Source organism: Saccostrea cucullata, unplaced genomic scaffold, assembly GCF_032062105.1.
Source record: "Saccostrea cucullata isolate Sc308-1 unplaced genomic scaffold, CSIRO_AGI_Scuc_v1 ctg6282, whole genome shotgun sequence".
NCBI lineage: Eukaryota > Metazoa > Mollusca > Bivalvia > Ostreida > Ostreidae > Saccostrea > Saccostrea cuccullata.
Genome location: NW_026936681.1, coordinates 14,391 through 39,724, shown reverse-complemented (window position 1 = coordinate 39,724; position 25,334 = coordinate 14,391). Strand labels below are relative to the sequence as shown.

The 25,334-nt window shown below is 33.7% G+C and overlaps 2 protein-coding genes and 1 pseudogene across 4 annotated transcripts in view; 2 read left to right on the top strand and 1 right to left on the bottom strand.

Annotated features, from left to right (window-relative positions):
• The window catches only part of LOC134246257 (uncharacterized), a 35,618-nt gene extending 32,814 nt beyond the window's left edge, over positions 1-2,804 (top strand). For all 3 annotated transcript variants that reach the window (XM_062728591.1, XM_062728590.1, XM_062728589.1), the window contains exon 10: positions 488-2,804. In XM_062728591.1, the coding sequence (XP_062584575.1) occupies positions 488-541 (54 nt within the window). In that variant the 3' untranslated portion in view covers positions 542-2,804. The remainder of the gene's footprint in view (positions 1-487) is intronic.
• Positions 2,805-9,096: 6,292 nt separating this feature from the next.
• Positions 9,097-10,094, top strand: LOC134246256 (uncharacterized; annotated as a pseudogene).
• A 6,042-nt stretch (positions 10,095-16,136) lies between these two features.
• Positions 16,137-17,186, bottom strand: LOC134246255 (uncharacterized). Its single transcript, XM_062728587.1, has 3 exons — positions 17,115-17,186; positions 16,804-16,973; positions 16,137-16,572 (listed from the first exon to the last, which is right to left on the bottom strand). Exons 1-3 carry the CDS (start codon positions 17,184-17,186, stop codon positions 16,137-16,139), a joined length of 678 nt encoding a protein of 225 aa, XP_062584571.1.
• Between the last annotated feature and the right edge of the window lie 8,148 nt (positions 17,187-25,334).

Below are 25,334 nucleotides of genomic sequence, written 5' to 3'. Positions count from 1 at the left end.
CATCTCTCGACTGTTAAAATTTATTTCCTCTGATAGAGTAAGACCAGGCATTCATTAATGTTTATGGCGTAGGTAAAAAAAAAAATATAGGGCCAAATTTATATTTAACAATAAAATGATTTTTAGAGCATATATCTCTCAGAAGAAAATAATGCAAATTAAATTATACCATAGAAACAAAAAAAAAACATGGGAATAAAATTTACATCTGTATAAAACAATCCTATCTGTATTTTTGTACTTCTGTACAGTATTTGCAAAGTTCAAGTATTTTCTCAATTATTTAATAATGCCATTTATTTCTAATTCGTATAATTAGTCTAAAAATAGTTTTACAATAAAAAAATCTTTTTAAAGACTAACTTGTTCAATGTCTGTGTTATTTTTATATAAAAAAAAAGAAATAGTCTCTATATGATAATCCTTGTCAACTTAATCTCTAAAATGTTATATTTTTATAGGAATTATCTGATTTATTTCTTTCCAGGCCATATTAAGACTTAGTGGTGATGTTTTGAAGAGAAGAATAAGTGAAATATAGCTGAGTGGATAATAAAATTTGACAACATTCACGTGACAACAACTCACATTTTAATGAAAAATGTCTTTATAATGAAATTTAGGTATCTCCATCCTCCTATGATGTCATAGGTTTTGCAAAAACTGTTATTAATGTAAATTCATATTCAAAAGAACAATATCTGTTGAAAGAATGATTTTTTAATGGTGCAATGATAGATTTAGAGGTTTTAATTTTTTTTTTTTTTTTTTTTTTTTTTGCTTTATGCCTGTACACTCCAGTAATATTTTCATTGTATTTAGTTTTACTTTCAAAGCTTTAAGGTGATGTAGTTTGGTTAAATTGAGGTCATAACAAATGTACAGATTCAGACGGATGTTAGATTAGAACTAAAATGAGGAAAAAAATTGTACAGTTTCTTTGCATATAACATTTCCTGAAAACTCTTTTTAGAACAGCAATTGCAACATGATGTTATTGATACTGAAAATGAAACGTACTTTTGTAGCGTGCATTCAAAAACCTTTTTGAGCTAGTTTTAAGTTAAATAAAATAACGAAAAATGATCATCTGGTTAAGTCCATCGCTTTTGTAATAGGGAAAAGAGAAATTAGTTAACATAATCTGAACATATATAGATTAATATACATGTATAATGAAAAAAATGTGGTTGGATCGGAAATCAAACTAGGAGCCTTGCAAACTAGCTATTGAGGTTCAGAAACTACTGAGCATTCCAGGTTGATGTCTTCATTCCACCCTAAACTACTACAAAACAATACAAATTATTAGCAGAGGTGGGAATAACCATTCCATGCAGAACAAGTTCTATCCATCGAGTCTCAATTGCATGATTTGATAAACTGATGCATTTCGGTGTCAAAAATATAATTGATATGTAGAGATGGCAATTTGTAACCTGGTTATCGATAAATTGGTCGGAAGGATGGTATTAGTTAGAAAATCTGTATTCGTTTAATCGAAAAAATTTTCAAAAAAATTTGAAGGTTATTTTCTTAAATTTTAATTAAGATTATTTAGGGTTAATAGTGGTATTCAAGATTAAGATTGTGGGATAATTGATTAAGAGTTAATTACATAGTTATAGATATTTCTTTCATTCAATAGATGTTCAATAGATCTTCCTTCGGTATGATTATGAAGAATCCTTGAAATACTATGGTGGCAGAGTAAAATTTGTAGATATTTTTATCAGTTTATTATGATTAATTAATTTAGTATTTTCATTAGTTAGAAAATTATTTGAACCATGAATTTGTTGAATGTGAATATATATTTAAACTACTATTTAAGTTATTTTCTAAATGAGTATATCACTAATGTGAGTATTTTAACTTTTACACACTGTACCTATATTTAGAGGGAATACCCTTTTCCTTGCTTTTCATTGGTCAGTGTGGTCAATTGTAAAGAATTTGGTCATGTGATACTTTTGGGGGGAGATTTACTGTTGTGTGTTATATGTAGTTCCTGTGCTGCATTCTGTGTTGTGTCAGTCAGTTTTGTCCAAAATTTTAACCTGTAATTGGAATCTGTTTCATAATCAGGTCAGAAAATTTGTATTTACCTATATAGTCTTTCTATTAGATACATAAGTATGTGTTCCGTAATATTAGAAATAGTTAGATACCAATTCTATTAAAATGGCTGATTGTACTGAAAGAACGAGTATGAGTGTAACATTTATTTTGAAAGGAAATACAGGATTGGTAATATAAATATAGATATAGCATAGTGAACTGAATAGCTGAATTAAGTTAGTGAATTTATTTTTACCTTTAGATAGAATTCACAGGATCAGAGGATGTAGGCTTAACTTATTGTAAGTCTACCTTTACACCTCATGTGAGGTAAGCATTATTTCTAGAGTTTTTGGTTTGAAATATATATCCTGACACATTTATGATCATAATACTGATGAAACATACATGTAAACATGTTCTTCATGAATTCATGTGAAATAAGGTCTTGCATGATAATATGCAGTGAGACTTAAATGAGTATATTATCAGTATATTTATAATACTTTGTTTGTCATAATAATGAGCAGTCATAGATAATTTTCACAGACCCAAATATTTTTGAGTCTTGTGTATAAAGGAAAATATCTGGTATTTTCATTTTATCCCGAAACATGAGACTAAGAGTTATCTTTCTTGCAATGTTGTTTATTAAGCTTTTTACTATGTTCCAGGGTCAAAACCTCAACCGATGTATTATCGTTAAATAAATGGTGTAAACTTTACTATAGTCATTTCATCCCTACTAAATCCAAAACGCCATAAGACCCCGGGTTACACTATAATTAGCCTAGAATAGCACTTACCTTGTTAACTTAAACAGGATCAAACATCACTCTGTGCAACCAACTGATCACTATAGCCAGTGACTTTTCCCTTAATCAGATGGTGCACAAACCAACTCGAACGACAGAGACCACATCAAACATATTGGACTTATTCTTCACGAATAACCACACTCTGATCAACAAATGTGATGTGATACCTGGCATCTCGGACCACGAAGCAGTGTACGTGGAATCCAGCTTGCGTGCAGTACGACCAAAGAGACCTCCCAGGAAAGTCTTCATGTACAGCAAGGCAGATCTAGAAAATTTTAGGCATGATCTACATACCTTCTGCAGTACATATACCAAGGCTATATCAGAGTTGTCAGTAGATAGCTGTTGGGAACTCTTCAAGGACACCCTTCTAGGTGTAATGGAAAAGCACATCCCATCAAAGCTGATGTCAGGAAACAAGGTTCCCAAGCCATGGATCACGAAAGAGGTAAAACGCAAGATGCGTAAGCGAAACAAGCTTTTTACAAAACAGAAATTGAAGAAATCAAGTAAGATCAGAGATAAATACCTACAGGCGAAATCTGAAGCACAAACCGCTGTACGGAAAGCATACTGGGACTATGTGAACAACATTATTGAAGTTGGCAACGCAGAGTCTGATATGCAGCCAAATAAACAAAAACGCTTCTGGAGGTTTGTGAATGCCATGAGGAAGGACAGCAATGGAGTGTCACCACTAAAGGACAGAGGAGTACTACATTCTGAGGCAAAAGACAAGGCGGATATTCTGAATCGCCAGTACGAATCTGTATTTACCAGAGAGGATACCCAGAATATCCCCATGCCTCATTGTACACCATCCCCACAAATGCCTGACATTAAGATCTCAGAGGAAGGAGTCTGCAAGCTACTGAGGAAGCTCAATCCTAACAAAGCCTCAGGACCTGATTCTATACCAGCCAGAGTTCTGAAGGACATGTCAGCTGAGATTGCTCCACTCCTCACTCAACTGTTCTGTAAAAGCTTGTCTGAGGGCATCGTACCAAATGACTGGAGAAAGGCAAATGTAACAGCTATTTTCAAAAAAGGTGAGAGATACAAAGCCTCAAATTACCGGCCAGTTTCCTTAACATGCATATGCTGCAAGCTGTTAGAGCACATATTGGTCAGTAACATCATGAACCACATGGATAGGTACAGCATATTATCAGATGTGCAGCATGGCTTCCGGGCACGAAGGAGCTGTGAGACCCAACAACTCACATTATTTGATGACCTGGCAAGAGCATGGGACAAAGGTATCCAACATGACATGGTTGTACTAGACTTTAGCAAGGCCTTTGACCGCGTCCCACATGAGAGACTTCTTATGAAGCTTCACCACAGTGGAATCCGCGGTAACACTCATGTATGGATCCGCTCTTTCTTGACCGGGAGATCCCAGCAAGCGGTGGTGGAAGGAGCCACATCAGAGCCCGCACCTGTCATCAGCGGAGTCCCACAAGGGAGTGTGCTTGGGCCTGTGCTCTTCCTCATCTTCATCAATGACCTGCCATCTTGTGTCAATAGCCATGTGAGATTATTTGCTGATGACTGTGTCCTTTATCGCCAGATACACAGTCGGGAGGACTGCGAACAACTCCAACAAGACCTACATCACCTAGAGGAGTGGGAGAAAACATGGGGAATGGATTTCCATCCAGACAAGTGTAACACCATGGTGTTCACCAGATCCCGCAACCCGCAGCTCTACAGCTACTCACTGAAAGGTCAGAAGTTAGAGAATGTAGAGACCACCAAGTACTTAGGGGTATGGATAACTAACAACTTGTCATGGAGGGTCCATATTGATAAGACAGTTAAGAAGGCTAACTCTACTCTTGGCTTCTTACGTAGGAACCTCCATATCACCAATGAGAAGACCAAGACAGAGGCATATATGGCACTAGTTCGGCCCACATTGGAGTACTGTGCCTCAGTATGGAATCCCCACACAAAGGATCACATCCACCGACTTGAAATGGTCCAGAGAAGAACTGCTAGGTATGTCACAAATAGATACAGGAATACCAGCAGTGTTACAGACATGCTAGACAGTCTTCAGTGGGAATCCTTAGAGAGTCGTAGGACCAAGGCACAGCTCGCCATGTTTTATAAGGCATGGAAAGGCCTGGTAGATATCCCGCTATCTCAGTATGTCACTCCATCGTCAAGTCGAACCAGATCCTCCCATTCCTACAGATTCCAACATCATCAGTGCAGAACCAACATCTATAAGTTCAGTTTCTTCCCCAGGACTATCATAACCTGGAACACTTTACCAGCATCTGTTGCTGAGGCCCCTGACTTGGTACACTTCAAGCAGGGGCTCACATCACTTTCCTTCTAGATGGCTCAGGGAGCAAGTAAGCTCTAGTGAAGTCAGTAGGCAATGCCGGGAGACCTCTACTAGTAAGTCTCAGGGCCGCTACGGTTACCGGACTGGCTGCTGACAGAAGAGCTGAAAACTTCCCTTTTTAACCTTTTAACCGTTTTTACATTTTAATCTTTCTAACAATGTTGTCAAAGCGCTGCGCCGTTGAGTAATCGTCAAGGATGACGGACCAACGTACGATGTAGATGTAGATGTAGATATTTCACCTCTTTTATCTAGAAATATATCAAGAACTCATTATATGGTAAGATTATTCTGAGTATGGATCATTCTTCGTGTATTAAAAACTAAGAATTCCTCAACAGAACTGCAGAACATTATTGTAAATGTTGGGGCGAAGAGAATTTTCAAGACCAAACAAATTCAATCAAATGTGCGTTACAACGTTAACATAAGAATATGGCGGCCTGTTCGTGTAAAGATTGTAATTTTTTTTCTGCAATAGCTGCGATTCTAGTAATAACAAACAAAGAAAAACATTTTATTGTTTATATTTATATCTGTTCAAATAATCATTTAAAGAAGGATTAAAAAGTTTAATTATTGTATTTATGATGTGAACGTCTTTATACGTTTCATTGATGGAACAGCCACTGATCAAGAAATCTGTACAGGCTGCATGCCTAATTTAGTTCATGCAGTGATTAACGCAATGGGTTTTCTCAAGAAATAAAGGAGAAAATATTCAGTGGATGTAGATATATGTGAAATAGCTATCTGTTTACTTTACCTACTGCTGAATGAACTACAATGCATTGTGGACTATAAGTACCCAGTCGTGTTGAAAATAAAGAGCAACTTGAATTGTCCCTTGGAAACTTATTTTCAATTCTTTTTTTTTAAATTTGTGAAAGAAATATTTAAAATGATGTATAATCTTTCATTTCTATGCTCACATTTACAAAATTATATCAACTTATAATACATCGGCTTAAACCATTGTTCAAAAAGACGTAGACCTGTGCTATTGAGTCGATAAAACATTGAGATTTATTCACGTGATAAACGTGTACATAGTTTTAGAAGGTAGTATATAGGTCCTTGGTTTTAGACAGCGGGAGAAGGTGTGCAATTATTATTTAAACCCTCAATATTATCAGAAAATGTTTTATGTACATGCAAACGTCAAAGCGTTTGTACGGTATTCGAAGCAACTATTAATCATCTAAAACAACTCCAATATCAAATGGTTAAATGTGAGCATGGCGCAATGTCTTTAGAATATAATCTTCCAATTACGGTCTTATAAGGTGATAAAGAAGCTCTACACTTTTTCCGGTGACGAGTTAAATAATGTGCAGTAAACCGACGAAAACTGCGTTTCGCCATTGAATCGTAAACCCGTAGTAGAGTGTCATGCTTTGGGACTCATTCACTTGATTAGAGAACGAGTGTGACGAAGACATCGAAAAGACATCGAAGACAAAGAAAATTGCCTTCCATATAAGGTAGTGGTCTCGACCTGTTTAAGGTTGATAAGTATCTAAACTGTTAAGATAAAATGGTCAATAGAGAACTAAACTCCCGATGATTATGACCCTTAAGACATGGAACAGTTGTGGAGCTTGAGGATAGATGACAAAAACACATCTTTTCTTTGAAGAAGACTTAATTTCATCTCACAGGCTTAGTAAAATGGATGATACCTTAAATTTTTTCTCCTTAGGGAAAATGAAATAGAAGTTGAAAATACTATGCAAAAGACAAACATAAAACCCCAATATTGATCTAAACTCTCAGTACAAATGATATCACAGTCAAAAGAAAACTAAACTCCCAGATCAAATAAAATCATAGTCTAAAGAAAACTAACCTCCCAGTACAGAAACAATCGTCAATAGAGAATTAAACATAGAATGTTTTATGACTCTTTGGAAAAACAGAATTGGGCACAGCTTAAGTCATAATAGAGACGCAATCCTCCAATACAGATAGAATCAGGGTTAAAAAGAACGAAACTCTCTATGATTATTACTCTCCCAAAATCTAAATTTAAAAGCTGTTTAGCTCAAGTCATGTGCAGCTCGTGTAGAAAGCAAAATCTTAAAATCAGTTGGTTTAAAAATTCAGTTTCAAAATTGAAATCTTTTCAGCCAATGAAAAATGTAGAAAAGTTTCCGTCATAGATGACGACATAGCACTTTGTGTTTTAGACAAATTTTCTCGACGGCGAACAGAAATTTGATACTCTTTACTTCATAGATAAAATATAGGAAGCCTTCCATAAAGTTTATTGAATTATTATCGTAGAAGATAATGGTTAAAACAATATTATTCTGTGCATTGTCCCTGAAAGTGTGAATGACTGCACTTCTGGAGAGATGGATATTCCATGTAACTCTGAGTAAAATACGTTACGTAATTTATCCTAATCAATTTATTTTACATTTTTATTACTTATTACTACTAAACCTTTTGATGCATTGAAATCAGCTGTTCTTGGTATGATAAAGTCATATCATTACGCCTTGTTTCAGTCTTTACTTAACTCAAGTAATTCGCATCAGAAAAAAGAAATTATTGAGTAAGAGAGACCGGACATTGAGAAACATTGACGTTGTCCGACGTCATGAAACGTAACGGCGACAGCGCCTGATGATCACACAGTACCTTTCGTATAAAATGATGATTTAACCAGATATCACAAGTTATAGTTAAAGTACATTTTATCGAGTGTATCATGGATAACCAAGGGGGCGGTGACGAGTTTGCAAAGCAAACGAGTCTCCGCCCCCTTGATTATCCATGATTCATGAGATAAAATGTAATTTAACTGACCTGTATCAATGAACCAATCAGAAAGCTCGAAATATTAGGGCGAAAATTTTCCATGAAACAGCGTGGGAATTTATTTCGGAAAATAACCCGCGAAAATATCGGGGTTTTCGTAATACAGGCTCGAAAGTATCGGCAGCATTCGATAGATTTCGTAATCATTTCCCGCGCTGCAACCGGTATATTATTGGTTCTATAGACTCTCGGGACATTCCGTAGTCATTTCCCGCTAATTCTTCGTGATATTCTGCGCATTTAGTCATTAACGTAGATGAAGTTGAGGAGGATGGACGTATTAGACCTAATTAGGCGTATTTGCATTTGTCCACTATTAACCTGTGCGATTTAGGAGATTAAGACTTTTTTAACATGTGTGGAGTTACTGACGAAGATATCGAACTCTTGCAAGTATGTAATGAAATTGAAGAAGAAAATGCCATATCCGAGGGTCTATGTGAAGTGCTGAATTTAAATCGTGTCGAAAATATGGACAGTGAAATTGGTACCAAATTTACGTCTTTCAACCTAGATACAGTGGACCCAGTAGCTAATATTTCCGATGCAAAGCATCGACCAGCAAAATCGGAACCTGGTGATGATAACGTTGAACAGTTCTGAAAACCGGTGACAGATGATGAAATTTCAAAATTGATTGCGTCGAATGAGAATATTAACACCAAGAAAAATACCACCTGGGCTCTCAAGGTTTTCGAGGAATCTCGAGAAAAAACGTAATGGTAATTCCGTTGATGAAATACCCACTTACATTTAATGACGGCAGAACAGTTGAATTTCTACTTGGGGTGCTTTATTGTGGAAACTCGAAGAAAAGATTGCTTTGAATACTCTCCCCGATTTCTGTACTTTGTATCGTGTAGGATATTGGGCCACCTCAGAAATAAAAAAAGGTTTTCGACAAAAATATTTTGGACAATAATGGCCCAAGGTTTAGTGAATTCCGGAAATTTCTTGACAGCAAAATAAAAGACATTCTGAATTCTGAAGCGCAGGTTTAGGACGGTGATTAAGCAAGCTGAGCACATTATGCCACAGGATGAGGAAAGCATGTGGGAGGAAGGTGTATTTGAGGATGGGAGTTCCGAAAGTCTTACATACTATTTTTTTCTATAACTATAAACTCTTTGGTTTAAGGGGGCATGACGAGCATCACGAACTTGAGTGTAGTCAGTCTGATCTTGGGGAGGACAGCTCTGGAAAATACGTGGAATTCATTGGACGTGCTAGCAAGACTTAAAAGGGTGGGTTGGCCCAAATGCAGCTGACAAACAAGCAGATTCGACATTACAGTTCACCTGGTAAGATACGATTTCATTGAGTATATAATCTAATTTTAATTTCAGAATTATTTGTGCATCACTATTGATACGTAACGACTCGGAAATATTCATGAATAACATAACCCATATGCACCTCATTTTATTTATTACTATTAATCATTCAATTTAGGTGAACGTTGCATCGTTGACTTTTACAAGACTTATTTGGCTGGCCTTGGTAACGAGGGACCATTTTATCGACGTCCGTTGCAAGGACATCCGCCGAAATACGGGAACCAGGTTGTTGGTGTAAACAAGATTAAGACCATGATGAAAACGATCTGCGCAAAAGCTGGACTGTCTGGACAATACAGTAACCATTCCGGAAAACGCACGTGTGCCACTCAGTTATGTATGGCAGGGGTGGACGAGCAAGAAATAAAGAGGAGAACAGGGCATCGAACTGAGAAAGCAGTCCGTAAATATTGATAATAAACCTTGTGACGAAATTTCCAGAAAGGTTTCGGAATTACTCGATCCCGGAGTACCACAGTTGCGAGAGAAAAGAAAGCGCGAGGAGTCCGACATGGGAAGTGAAAATGAAGGCCATCTAAAGAAAACACCCCAAGTTTTTGATTCCCATATAACAAATGTCAACACTTTCATAACTGTAATATTTCTTTCAATTTTTTAGAATTGAGACTTGCTAAAAGAAAGTATGTAAATGTAAAGTTTTGGGGCAAAAAAGTTCAGTTTACTGATTAATGTTACACGACGTAATAAAAATGTTGTTAAAATTGTTTTCCTTTTTTCAAAAGAAGGTGGGGTTTCCTAAGACTTGGTAAGAAGCTACTGTACAGTTTTCTGTACAATAACTGCCTGATATTGGAAGTTATCGTTTGTTTGGAAGCTCCACCTCCTTGATGTATCAAGATTTAATGAACTGCTGCCAGTAAAGGAAAATACACAGGTACGTGATACAACATCAAGTTAACATTTTCAACGGTTATTCAACTTTCCTTGATTAGTGTTCCTTATAAGTTTATAAAGCACCAATTGCATAGAATAAATTTTATTTCATTAGTTCACAATTCTTTCGATTGCACCCTCGTAGCTTGGTCTAATCATACTATAGGTAGCTACATACCTACTTTTCTGCTTTTCCTTCATTTCTTGTGAGTATTTCCTGCGAGTACCAGTTTTCTTGATACAGTCATATTGACGATGAACTTGCGACCAAAAAGATTGGTCGAAAGATTAGTACATTCCAGCTTATCAATTCTGTATTAATCACTTCGCCCCGTTTTGCTTTCTTGGAGATATAGGTCAAAGGTAAGAAGCCTTCAAAATGATGTAAAATGTTTGAAAGAAACTTTCCACAAACACACATATACACACAAATAACCTCTCCTTCAACAATCTTTTTCTCTTTAAAATTCGTGTTAACTCTTTACATTAGCTGTTTAATTTTGTATTAAAATTTTTTACAGACAAATGACCTTTAATCACTCGTGTCGTACATATCTATTGGTTATGCCGTCATCTTTGACCAAACCAAAATGTTAATAAATATTCCGCCAAATAGCGCAAAAAAATCTTACATGCTTTCTTCTCTTTTATCCTATGAGATCAATTATCTTAAAGCTTTAACCCCTCACTTCCCCTCAAAATTATAAATTCTGTTCTCTTTCTATTTTAGGAAAGTTTTTTTATTAAATCAATAAACATGCGTCCTCAGATTCAGATTTGTTTTTAAAAAGGTTTCCGGTGTCCATGTTGGTGTGTTTTAAACATCAGAGTTTAACAAGAGATATGGGAGCAACAAATTATTTAGAGGGATACAATACAACATTGATTAATAAAGTAGCAAATATGCCTTAGTTAAGCTGATTTATTTTTTTCTCTCCAGAATTTGTAACCCTTGTAGTTATAAGTTTATAACCCTTTTATTTAAAAGCTCGGGCTTTAATTTAAGATTTAAGATGACATGTGTGCAAGGCAAAATAAATAATTTAAATGTTTTATTTGTTCAACATTTTTTACAATTATCAAGAATGCATGAACAGCCTGCTCATAACTTCATTTGCACTGAAACTTAAACTAAGAGTGGTCAGTTTTCTTTAATTGCTACTAGCATTTAGTTCATACAACAACAAAAAAAATCCAGAGAGATTAAACTGTGATGGAAATTGATAATCAGATAGAAATACATAGGAAAATTCTTTAAAAATTATCCTCTCAAGTATAGCAAAGCCATGACTGGTCATTTGACTACTTTTGGAATTTTTTTAAAATTAATATCAATTGTCACATTATACATGTTTATAATATCTTATTAACATAAATGCATCTTATTAACATCAATGCATCATTAATACATACATAAATAGATAATAAATACAAAAAAATATAATAGTGACAATTGAGAGGGGGAAAGAGAAAGAAAGAAAGAGAGAAAGAAAGAGGGGTGAGAAATGGTGAAAGAAGAACAGAAGAGCATGTTCAAAGGAATAAGGTAATGGTATATGTATATGTCCAAGCATTGCAAAAGGTCTCATGGTGTCTGGTTTCAGGGTCTTACATGAGTAAAAGCCAGTCTTTCCATTTATTATTAAATTTATTAATTTGATTACTTATTGTTGCACTATATTTCATCGTAGATAGCAATGTTTTAATATCTCCACGTAATGCTTGTAATCTCAAAACCTCATTCCGGCATTTAGTTCTATAAATAAATGATTTAATACATAAAAATATTGTGTTTAATTCAGTATTGTTGGGTTTTAGATTTCCAAAAATGAAATTACAACTATCTTTTGGAAACTCTAAATTATGAGCTTCACAAAGAATGGTAAAACTATGTAAAAGCTCCTGAACCTTCTGGCATTCCCATATAATATGAAAGATTGTTTCCTCACATGTCTCACAGAAGCTACATAGTTTAATATCCTTCAAACCATTTGACCAATCTTTTGTCATAGTTGAGTTTTGGAACTCTGCTTAAGTCAACATCAAAATAAATACCCAATACTTTAAATTGTGTTGTCCATTTAAAATTCATTTCATGAAGAAATTTTTCATTTGAATATTTTTTGCTTCCTATCCAGACTATTTGTGTTTTCGAGAGATTTATCTTAAGTCCTGATAATTTATAAGATTGATTTATTTCTTCAATGCAATTTATGAGGGATTTTTCTGTTCCATCTAGTATAATTAGTGTGTCGTCTGCATATTGAGACATTAGGTTTTCCTCCCCATCAATTTTAATCCCTTTAATATTTTTATTATTTTTTATTTTTAAAGCTAGAATTTCTGCACATAGTAAAAATAAATATGGTGAAATTGGATCACCCTGGCGACAACCACGGCCTAGTTTAAAGAAATTAGATAGGTGGCCTGCTTGAGTGATTGCTGATACAATATTACATTGAAATAATGAAACCCATCTTCTTAAAGAAGGACCAAAATTAAAGAATTCCAAGGCTTTATCAATAAAATTCCATGACATAGTGTCAAATGCTTTTTCAAAATCAATCATTAATAACATTTCAGGGATATTTTTTTCTTCTGTATAATGCATTAGATCATAAATTAATCTTGTGTTTTCTCCTATGTATCTTCCGGGTACAAAACCTGTCTGGTCTGAATTTATAACTGTATTCAAGATATTTTTTCATTCGACTTGCTATACAGCAAGAACCTATTTTATATACAACGTTTAATAATAAATGATATGGGACGCCAATTTTTTATGAAAAGTTTTCTTTTTCCTTCTTTGGGTATACAAGTGATAATTCCATGTTTTAGTGTTACAGAAAGATCTCCTTTTTGGTAACCATGATTTATTGATCTTACTATGAAATTGCCCAGCTGTTTCCAGAAAACTTTGAAAAATTCTGTTGTATAGCCATCGCTTTCAGGACTTTTATTATTTGACATATTTTTAAAAACTAGTAATGCTTCACTTAAAGTTATCTCCCCTTCAAGACTATTCTTTTGTGTATCACTAAGTTTTTCTGCAGCAATGTCCCACGTATGATCCTTCCTTCTCATTGCTTTTTTTTTCTTTACATAACTAGAATAAGAAATTGTCTTGCCTCTAATTTCCATTAATAGTGTAAGCTACCCCAGGGGTGGCTAGTATTTATGAATCCTCAGCATATATATAGGCCATTGTTTATCATCTAAATAATTCATCTTCTGTCTGGATGTAACAGTAATCAAATTTGTTCTTATGTAATTTAAATAACCAGGCACCACTCTGTGTAGATTCTTTGTTGAATGATACTCAAGATGATTGATCAGTCATACTCAGCATTTATTGTATGTGCAGCATCTCATAATCATAACAATACAATATATAAATATCAATATAAAACAGCTGATTCTTCAGAAACACAAGTTTACGTCGTCCAGTGTGGTAGGAGATTTCTAACTAGGTTAAATATACGTAAATAACATTCTAAGTATATCACCGTTTTGGTTTTCTTTCTTTTTAACTTTCAAATGTAGCCGCCATACAACTAGCTGAAATCTGTTGTAGCGTAGTACGCACTTGCTTTTAAAACTTCCTATTCCCTGTCACATGACTCGAATTATCCAATGAAATTATGCCGTATGAACTATTAACCAATCAACAGCTTGTACGGAAAGCTGAGTTCCCACACAAGTTCCCACACAAGAACTACTTTTGCCACACAAGCTACCGTACAACATCGTAACAAGTAAAACTATGTAAAATTAACAAGTGGAAATAAATTAAGCTTGACTAGACGAATTAATAAATTCCTTCATTGTTTATAAAACATCCCTAGACTGTACAATATATGCTGAACAATGTAGCGTATGAATATCTAACGTACACCAAATGTAGTCCCGATAAAGCTGACTGATTATAAAGTTATTGCTCACAATAAATAACAACTTGTAGCTTCAAATCACAAAACAACTCAAACTAAAATGTAGAATACGATCTCATATTCATAACTTGAATAGAACAATACATTACTAGTAAATACATATAGGTCACCAAACCGGAAATGACGATCCGAGTAAATAATGATGACTTCCAAAACATGAAATGTAAAATCCACCCTCTATTCCCCGATATAATAAGTCCTACGATATTACATGAAGCGACAACAGGTAAATCATGATGATAATAGCTATTACTAAAATCGTATTTAGATAAGTTGACATATTATTTTCAATAAAATCATAAATGAACAATTTTCCTAGCAGGCACATGTTGAACATAGATTTAACAAGAATGAGAACTGGACGACTGCATAATATTACGTTTACAAATCAAGTGATATATTACAATAGTATTTCAAGTAAAAGCTGTTCATCTGTAGTAAACTGAATTTCTGCATCTGATATTCCTTTCATACATTCTTTAGAATAGATAGGTAATACATAATTTTCCTTTGTTTCCTGAATAACTTTGTTGACTGTTTCAGTATCTTTAATATCTTTAAGAAGTGAGTTATTAAATTTCCACAAACCTTTTCGATGAGTAAACTCATTCAATTTAATCTTTAGGCATATCGGTGAGTGATCAGATTTATAACTATTCAAAATTTTACTTTCTTGAACATTATTTAAATAAGAATTTGATATAAGAAAGAAATCTAATCTTGCTTGTTTACTAGGAAAAAGTTTAAGCCAAGTATATCTTGTTTCATCAGGATGCATTTCTCTAAAAATATCACTGAAATCAAAATCAGAGATGATTTCTAGAACTTTGCTTCTTGCCTTTGGATTATTGATATGAAGATAATTAAAATAATCCTTTTCTGGGTCTAAAACCAGATTAAAATCTCCAACCAAAATAACATCTTGATTTGATAAATCCTTTATAATATCTGACAGTCTTTCATAAAATGAGGGTGAGTCCTCATTTGGTCTATATATTGATATTAAACTCAGACGCTTACTTTACGAAAATGAATTAAAATATGCCTCAGATCCCCATTCATTTCTAATACCATTCTCCATATCACTTGTAAAGTAAATGTCTTGTAGACACAGAATATTGCATTGAAGTTGCTTATAATATTGGAACACGTCCTTTCTCTTTTTAAAGTCATGCAGACCCTGACAATTTGCTGAAACTACTGTAAACCCAGACATGAGATATAAAATTGAACTGGTGCAAAAAACTTTGACAAACATTTACTCACCATCAGAAAAAGTGTTGCTCTAAACATGCTAAAGGTAGAAGAGTAGATAGAAGAGGAGATTAGAGAATGGTTTAGTAATAAAGACACATGCATCAAAGAGTGATAGATGTGCACGTCGTGTTAGAGATTTAGTCGATAGGGCAAAAACATTTTTATATATAAATCATATCGAATATGTAAATCCGGAAAAAGTACAAATATATTTACCAAGTTGAAAACTATTTTTAAATCCGGTTTTACACATTTATATGTTAAACAAAAATAATATTCTTAATGAAAACTTTCATTACATTAAATTTGAAGAGAAAAAGGCATTGATATTCGTACTTAGGCCTACATATGAAAAATGAACATATTTACAAAATCAAAAAGGTCACCTGTTATTATGGATACGTCAGTCTTAAATTGCCTGACTTATGTGTGTATGTCTGTATGACATCGAAAGTCACATTTCCAAAGAATTGGCGACTTCATTTAACAGTTTTTCCATGATCGAAAATCTCTGATGTCCAATATGGGCATCACCCATCCACTTTGTGATAACGAAAGCTGCATTGTAAATGTTGTTTTCTTTCATATAGCGCAGCATCTTACGCCCAGCTCCATGTTCTGAATCGTCATGCTAATTTTCGTGCACGGTACAGTCCTCTGTAGAGAATCTATATACCAAGATTCGGTTATCTGCACTTGCTGCGTAGGGATCTATTAAAACTTTGCTGTACATATTCTTCACCCCATCTACAGTTTTAACTCGAGCACCGAAAGCCATAAATTCCGAGCTGTCCTTTTTGATTGGGTCTGAGTTTTTTATTTCAACCGAGTCTAGGTGTTCTGTCTCTTCAGGTGTTACCAATAAAGCATCTGCATTTGTAAGAAATGGTACGTCATCTTTATATCTGGAGCCGTTGGGCAAAATGACCTGATTCTTTTGAATCTTAACAGTGATGTTTTGGCTGTGCAAACACTCTGCCGTATCAAACACCTTGTTTCGAGCGGAAACAATTGATGCAGGTTGCTGCGTTGTATTAAAGAAAGGCAATGGCTGTTTAAGCAATTTTCTTTAGGTTTTGGGCATTTAGAATTGTATTGATTTTACTACGGTCAGTGAGCTTTGCGGTAATGGATACAGGTCGGTCAGAATTATATTCTGGACGCACCCCATTCCTATGAATCCTTACAAAACTGACATCCACCCCCTGACATCTTTAAAAGTAACTGGCATCGATGTTGTTAGGTTTTCGTTGGGTTCGTAAGGATAATTATGAATAAGGATATTGTCCCGCATATACCTTGATCTTAGATCTGTTACACCATCTTCAATAACGGACATTTTCCTTTCCATTCGGATTACAACTGATTGTAGTAATTCTAGTTCTCTCCTCAACTGAGCGTTTTCTTGACGCAGCAAAGATATATCTTCATAATTGCTCTCACTTTTCATAATTGCTCTCACTTTGTTCTGAAACGTATTTTAATTTTGCATGTACACACTGCTCACCCTTCGACAGATCATTTCTAATAGTTTCCACTGATGTTTTAATGTCCTCAATAGTGGCAACAATAGACTGATTATCGGCTGGGTCTCCTAACGGTTCACTACCTGCATTCTTCTGTGAGCACTCCTCAGCCTGTTTTTAGAAGTAGCCCCGGTTTTTCTTCTGTCTGACGGCATTGTTAATGCAGAAATTTGACAAATATCACATAGCCCCCTCAAAGCACAAAAGTAAACAGTTAACAAGATACGAATATTAAATCCTTCTAGAAATGCCTTAAATTGACCAAAATCTCTGACGGCATTGTTAATGCAGAAATTTCACAAATATCACAAATAGCCCCCTCAAAGCACAAAAGTAAACAGTTAACAAGATACGAATCTTAAATCCTTCTAGAAATGCCTTAAATTGACCAAAATCTCCGGAGCTCAAAACTAAGCCGCCATAACCTGAGATGTCACGTGATTTTTTTTACTACTTTTGGATTTAATCTTTTCAATAATAAACCAATTTCTACTTTTTCCTAGCATCAATGCTCATGTGAGCGATGTGGCCCATGGGCCTCTTGTTTATAAGTACTATCAGTTACGAACTTTCATGAATTTACGTTCATATTATTTTACATGTATATCTTTGCTTCTTACCATTCCTCATCTAATTAATATTTATACATGCGTGCATGAGGTCGATTTAAAAAAAGTTTCCATTAGTTGGTTATCACCTTTGTTCGCCGCCGACTAGATACAAGATACAAGATACAAGATTTTATTAATCCAATTTGGGCCCCCGGAGGAGCAAAAAGATTTACAAATAGAAGGAGGAGGATCCAAATGATAGAACAAGCATGATGATGATATTACAAATAAAGAGCAATTGTTAAAAAAAACAAATACGCAAAAAAGTATATGAGATATACTGAATATACATACATGTATTGTATTGTAAGTTACATACAAATATATAATTTATACATATATATAGTTAAAGGCAAGAAACTGGGAAAGAGGTATATAATTTTTTATGCATATCAAAATATCCTCAATTAAGGTAGATTACCATGGAATCTAGCAAGTAATCTAAGGATGTCAGGATCGTCAATACTCATGAGCCAATAAAATTGATTATCATAAGATAGAGAGTAGAGACTGAAAGTTTTTACATTTAATTTTACAAATATTCATGAGTTCAAGTCCTTGTTCATTAAGATGAGGACATACAAGGAGAAAATGAATTTCATCCTGAATCTCGTTGTGATGACAAAGTGAACAAATTCGTTCCTCTCTAGGTATTTTTTGGTAACGTCCAATTTCAATTTTAAGCCTGTGAGCCGATATTCTTAACTTTGTTAAAACTGATCTATGTTGATTGTTTGTAAGAATATCTAGATAAGGTTCAAAACAAAATTTAGTCTTTATGCTGGTAAAGGTAGACAATTTGCCATCTTTATGTAAATTCCTGTCTTTTTCCCATTTTAATTTATAGAAATTCAGTAATATTCTTTTCAAATTGATTTTGAATTGTGGGGTTGACATACCTAGGAAATCACTAATTTTAATATCAATATGGTTAAGTAAAAAGTTAACACAAGAATACCATGAAGTAAAACCATTTTGGTGTAGTGTTTTAGAGCAGTTAAAAGCCTCACTAAGCAAGGGAAATTCACCATCTAGATTCTCTAATCTATGCCAGTATAACAACATATTTTTAATGACATCAAAATGTAAATTCAAACGTCCTAGCTCAGATCTTACAGCAAAATTGCTGCTTTTACCATGAACCATTAGTAAATGTTTGTAAAATTTAAGATTTAAAATTTCGCCTTCTAAGCTTTGGTATATTTTGTCTAGTGTTATATTTGGATTTCTCTTAAATTTAGAGGTTGTTGGGTCAAAAAAAAAACCATAACTCCGAACCATACAGGATAATGGGTTTAATAGTGTGGTCAAATACATTTAAAGCAGTTCTAATTGATGGATTAAATGTTAGAAAGTCTTTTTGAAGTTTGAAATAGGCTTTTTTGGCTTTGTTACAACAATCATTTTTAGCATTACTTAGTGTTCCAGATGCATTAACAGTCAGACCCAGATACTTGTATTGTTTAACACATTCAATATTGTTGTTATCCAGATGGAATGGAATTTTAACGTGTTTGCCAGATGAATTGAAGGCTATGATTTTTGTTTTCTTTGTATTAACTTTGAGACACCAGTCCTTACAGTATTTACTTAGTATATCGAGTTTTTCTTGTAGACCTTCAGCAGTTGGGGAGAGAAGTACCATGTCATCAGCATACATTAGGCAATGAATGGACATAGATGAATCATTGTTTAATTTTACAAAACTTTTAGAATTTGACAGATAATTTGATAGATCATTGAGATAAATCTTGAATAGGTTTGGGCTCATGTTATCACCTTGTCTTACCCCATTGTAAGTACGGAAATGACCGATTAATTTGTTACCCAATTTAATAGAAGAATAGCTTTTAGAATACATATCCTTAACAATTGAGTAAAATTTAGTGCTAATACCAGCTTTTAGTAGTTTAAGCTTCAGACCAGCATGGTTTATACTATCGAAGGCCTTATGAAAGTCAACAAAGCAAGCATATAGCTTCCCTTGTTTTGATTTGCAGTATTTTTCGACAAGTGTTTTCGAGACAAAAACATGATCTGAAGTTCTAGCTTGTTTTGTAAATCCTATTTGACAAGGATTGATTTTATCATTGCATTTTAAATATTTATCTAATCTTGAGTTAAGAATATAGTTAAACAGTTTGCCAATTGAGCTGGTTATTGTGATTCCTCTATAATTGTTGGGATCATTAGTGTTGTTAGATTTGTATACTGGAGTAATGTATCCTTCACACCATGAAGAAGGATAATATCCATGAGTTAAGCAACCATTAAAGATTTTCAGTAATATTGGTACCAAGACCGTTTGACCATGTTTAAGCATTTCATTACATATTCTATCAGTACCAGCTGCCTTATCATTTTTAAGTTTACCGATTGCTTTACTTATTTCATTGAAAGATATTTTGTAGTCAAGTTCATTAAATATGGGTGTTGTTGTTTTCTCAGCTTGTTTTAGTTGGTCTTTAAGAAACTGATCTCGATCCAGGAAATCCTCATGAGTTTTATTCAATTTTTTGAAGTGGTTTAACCACTCATTATTAGAGATTGATGTATCAATTGTCTTTGTATTTCCAGTTCTTAATTCGCCTATAAGTTTCCAATATTTTTTTGGATCAGTTGAATTTAAAGCATTTAGGTTGTTGATAATATTAGAATGGTATGTTCTAAATTTTTGTTTTCGTAGTTTGTTATATATTCTACATGCTTTGTAATATTGATTCTTAATATTGATATCTCTGGGGTAGTGGCCAAATAAAGTTCCCTTCCTAACTAGTTTTGAGCGCATATTTATCAACTCATTATCAAACCATTTCTTTTTATGTTTAGCAGAGCTTTTATTACTTTTACATGTTTTATTTTTAGGTAAGTTTGGTTTTAATGACATAATGGCTGCAGCTTCCAGGGAATCTTTTAATCTATTTATTGTCCATTCTATAGATTCTATGTCATTGATGCTCATGGTGTTATCAAGATTGCATTTTATTTTGGGGGACTGTAATGCCTCTATAAATTTAATAGCAGAGTCTTCCCCCCACTTAAAGGATGAATGGGTCTTGTAATTATTATTATCTATACTATTTTCTCTATTAGAAGAATCATGTTGAGAAAAAATATTCCATGATAACATACAGTGGCAGTCAGATAATGTGGAAATAAAATCTGATACTTCAAAAAACAAAATACGTTGTACAATTTCTTCATCAGTTAAAAGATAATCAACAACACTACTTCCATGATAATTATGGCAAGTGAAATTTCCAAAAATGTCACCAAAACATCTTCCGTTCATAATACGAAGTTGGTTTCCAATACAAAAATCTATTAGTTCTTTTCCTCTCTTATCCACACAAGTGTCTCTATTAACTCTTTTGAAAATATCATTATCAATTTTATATGTTTCAAATAAGGGTAAATATTGGTTATTATCATCTAGTATATAATCAGTTGCATTTCCTGTTCTAGCATTAAAATCTCCACAAAGCATTATATTTCCTAAATCTTTATATTGATTAATATCCTTCTGTACGAGTTCCAGAATATTAACATTATTTCGTGTTATTGCAGGTGATCCCTCAGGGGGGTTGTAAACAGTACATATATACAAATCCTTCTCAAAATTAAAAAAAGTTTTTTCTAATTTGATCCATTGATACTCACTACATGTATTTTTAATTACAGAAACATGATCTTTAATCTCATGCTTAATTAATATTGATATCCCTCCAAAGTATCTGCCATTTTTAGATATATTTCTACAAATTGTGTGGCAGTAAAAATCATCATGTAATACAACTGTGTCTGGTCCAATGTGTGTTTCCACAAGAAATACTAAATCTTTATCTATAATTTTTGATAGAAAAAGCTCGTCATCCATTTTGTTCATACCTTTTGATATCAATCCTCCAACATTCCAAAAAGCACATTTAACATTTGTTTTTCTGTACATCTGATACATTCTAAGAAAAAATACCAAATTTTCAAACCCAAATCAAGAGAAATAGATATTTAAACGTGTGTGCCATTGATCTTCTGTGTATGGTAGACCGGTAGTTATTACTTGTATAAGCTCTTGAATGAAGTAAACCTTAATGTTTGTTTGCGGTCGGTTCGTCATTTATTTTTCTCTATCGTTCAATTTTCAAATTGTATATAACATGAACGATGAATGAACCAATTAAATAATCGACGTTGACTTAAAGTGTATTCGATGGTATGTGCCTTATGGGTTATATCATTAAGGCAAATGCTAACTGGCGTTTTTCAAACCAATCGTCAGACCATTATCCATATGCCTGATTATGAATACACAGTATATGTAGGGTCTCACGGTGATAAGACCGGTCAACAAAGGGATGCTTCTTCCTCCATGGCACCTGTTGGACATAAAACTTAGACGAGCTTACTTTTGATCTCAGTCTCACTTTACCCAAAGGCATATATATATAGCGGAAAAGACAGACTGAGATCAAAAGTGAGCTAGTCAAATTTTATGACCCCCAGGCCAAATCCCACCTCTGCTGTTTTCGAGATCGTATAAAAATTTATTCTCTTCCTCATTTGTATTGAATGGACCTTTGAGTTTGAATAATGATAATTATCTCCATAATTTTTTTTGTAGGTTTGGGAAATTAAAATAATTTTGCATAATTTACTATAGTATTTAATAAAGCAGCAAAGGGGATTTCATCACTTTTTAATCCTTAATTGCATTTTTGCATTCAAAATTAAACAAGCGTTTAATCTTTTGAAAATGTCAAGATTTTATTGAATTTACTGTGGAATGAAATAAGTTGCCATTTATAAAACAAAAAAAGGGAATTGTCAAATCCTAAAATTGACTGTTTTTGCCTTTCCAAATATTGTAATTTTCACATGAATATACAATCTATTCTAAGAGACTTTGAAATGCATGGTCAATACTCTTGATAAATTAATAAATTGGTCCATGTTAAACATACTTTTTATGCATAGAAAGTTTTTTTTAATGATAATTTAAAGAATATTTTCTTTCAAGATTAAAATTTCTTCTCAATGAAAAATAATCAATGTCAATCCATCTGTCGCAGGAATAAACATAAAGAATGACATATGATGAATTTGATAATTTGTTCACTCAGCGTGAAAATCTTATTACGGAATTCGAAGTTTATTAGTTAAAAAAATTTATGGTGAGTAGATTTAAAGTGTTTCTGATTATTCCTTCCGTCAAACATGAAAGGTCTCACTTTAAAGATTTTATACAATGCATTCAGCCTAGTACTTCATCATTAAATTTCAGAAAACAATCTTATCATTTTCATTGATCAAGAAGCTGTATAATTTTCATCGGTCTAGAAATCTTAAGATAAATATTACAATTTTCTTCTCAAAAGTCATTTTGATTTAATTTAACAAAATGATGAATACGGTTATAATTTCCAAATGCTAGTTATATTTGTCGGTCTTGGATACAATATTGCACACAGAATATGTGTAAATTTCTCTAAAAATACCGGGGATATACTTATTAATACTGGAATTCTTGATATACATAATATAACCTGAGTTTAGGTGACCTAAAAACACTGATAAAGAGAGGGAATTCTCATCTCAAAATTAATAAAAGATCTTTCCTTAAACCACATGGTAACTTTTCTGAGCAAAAAACGACTTAAATTTCAAAGTAAATATAGAAAATACAATAATTCAAATGACAGAGCTCCAGTTAAAGTGCATATTTGCAGAAATATGCATAGAATTTTACAAAAAAATCAAAACTGGACATACAGTTATGCAATATAGACTAGTCATTTAATGCAATTCCAGGGGTTGTCAATGGCACTAAATCTGTAACAGGAAAGTAGAAAATGTATGGCTGGACCGGGAATTGAACAAAGGACCTCCGCATCAGAAGCCCCCCCCCCCAATCTCTTACTTTTTGTAAGTTTTTGAATGAATGGGGAGGAAGAAAATGGGCCATTGTTTTATATTTACAATTGATTGAATAGACAGCAATTTATATAAATAGAAAAAAAAACCTAAGCTAGATATAGAGACTTGTGGTCATCTTCATAGAAGTCTGTTTTTGCATGTAGAGACCCCCCCCCCAAACAAAAAAATGTTACCAGCACGCCTACCATGCAGGCGCATAGTGTTAACCCATGGTAAATCTTAAACAATCCATTGATGCTTATTGATGTATGGCCAGTCTCTTAAAGTCACATAAAGTATAATCAACTTGCATTAAACAAATTAATGGTGACCTGTGTCTGACATGCGAAGTCTCCTTTTTTTTATTTAAAAAAGCAATTGTTTCTTTTTTCTAAATGTGTGTGTGTTGGGGAAAGGGGGGTAACACCTCTGGAGCCTGTGATGCTTGTATATAATTCTTGTATCTGATCATATAAATTACAAGTTATTTGCTCTGCCTCAAAAATTAATTTTGGTGCTAGAGGAAATTCGAACAAGACCTCAAATAGACACTTGATAACATGCAGTTACCAGGATCTTCGAGATCTTACACCCAAAGATTCTACAATTTACTACACATAAGGTTACGTATCTGCTTAAACATCTTTCTTTAGATTGCATTGCATTCAAAAACTTACCAAATCATCTTTGCATGGAATCCGTCCTTCAGTCTCAAGTCTGCCAAATCTCGGGAAATATTCCCGCGAACTTCACTCGTCGTGTGACGCAACGATACTTTTTTTTTAATTTTCAGGTGTTTTTTTTACATTGTGCAAAACTACAAGCCACTAAGTAAACTTTATTTAATTTTGAATCAAAAATAATTTTTATTTTTATGTTTTCGAAGCGATGACCCCTGAAATTAAAAATATTAGAGCTGATTTGCTATCCTTTACAGTGGTTCTTTTATGAGATAATAATGGACCGCGTTATACTGTATATGATACTGTTAGGCTTTGCTAGTTGAAAGTAATAATATACCGTAGTAGACCGCACAGTCTAAAAGTCTAACTTCATGAGTTTTACAGACATGCTAATAACACTAATAAGTTTGTTATAGTATCAGCTAATAAGTATCGGATGGGGTGATTTTGAAGGATATCAGCACTGAGAACGTCTGATATTACGATTAATATCAGACTGCTCACTAATATCGGACTGCCACAGATAAATTATAGACTACAAGAACAAAGGAATGGCATCACAGCAATGCTTTAATTAAAGCGAATTGAGACTATACTTTGAGAATCATAGATATACACATGTAATTAAATTGTAATGATAGAATAATCATAGTGGATTTAAATGCCTCTGAAATCGTCCAATCACATCATTTTATATTTGACCAATCAGCGCTTGATATTACAGCCAATCAGAGTTTCAGAATTATCAACCAATCATTAGGAATTAGAAAGAGTATAAATACAGACACCCATGAAGCAATCGGTTACTTGGTCGTTACTCATTGTTTGAGTAACACCTCTTGGACTAGGTTCTTGGGCTGTGTCGGGAAACAACAGAATTGTTCGTTAAACCACTCAGCTCAGGAACCTAGTTCCTTAATAGTGTGTCTCAGTGACTATAGTGTCTTGGCGACTTAAAATAGTGTCTTGGTGACTTTTAATAAAAGGTGTCTCTGTGACTTTTAGGGTGTGTTTTTTAGGTAGTTGCAGACTGTGTCGGGAAACAACAGGATTGTTGGTTAAACCACTCAGTCTGCAACTACAGTGTTATAACTTC

Excerpts from the sequence above, each read along its gene's own strand:
- LOC134246255 (XM_062728587.1), bottom strand. The coding sequence starts at position 17,186 with ATGCCGTCAGACAGAAGAAAAACCGGGGCTACTTCTAAAAACAGGCTG. Across the intron at positions 16,974-17,114 it reads GTGCTCACAGAAGAATGCAG|AACAAAGTGAGAGCAATTAT; the intron begins GTAGTGAACCGT and ends AATACGTTTCAG. Across the intron at positions 16,573-16,803 it reads GTAACAGATCTAAGATCAAG|AAAATTGCTTAAACAGCCAT; the intron begins GTATATGCGGGA and ends CAAAACCTAAAG.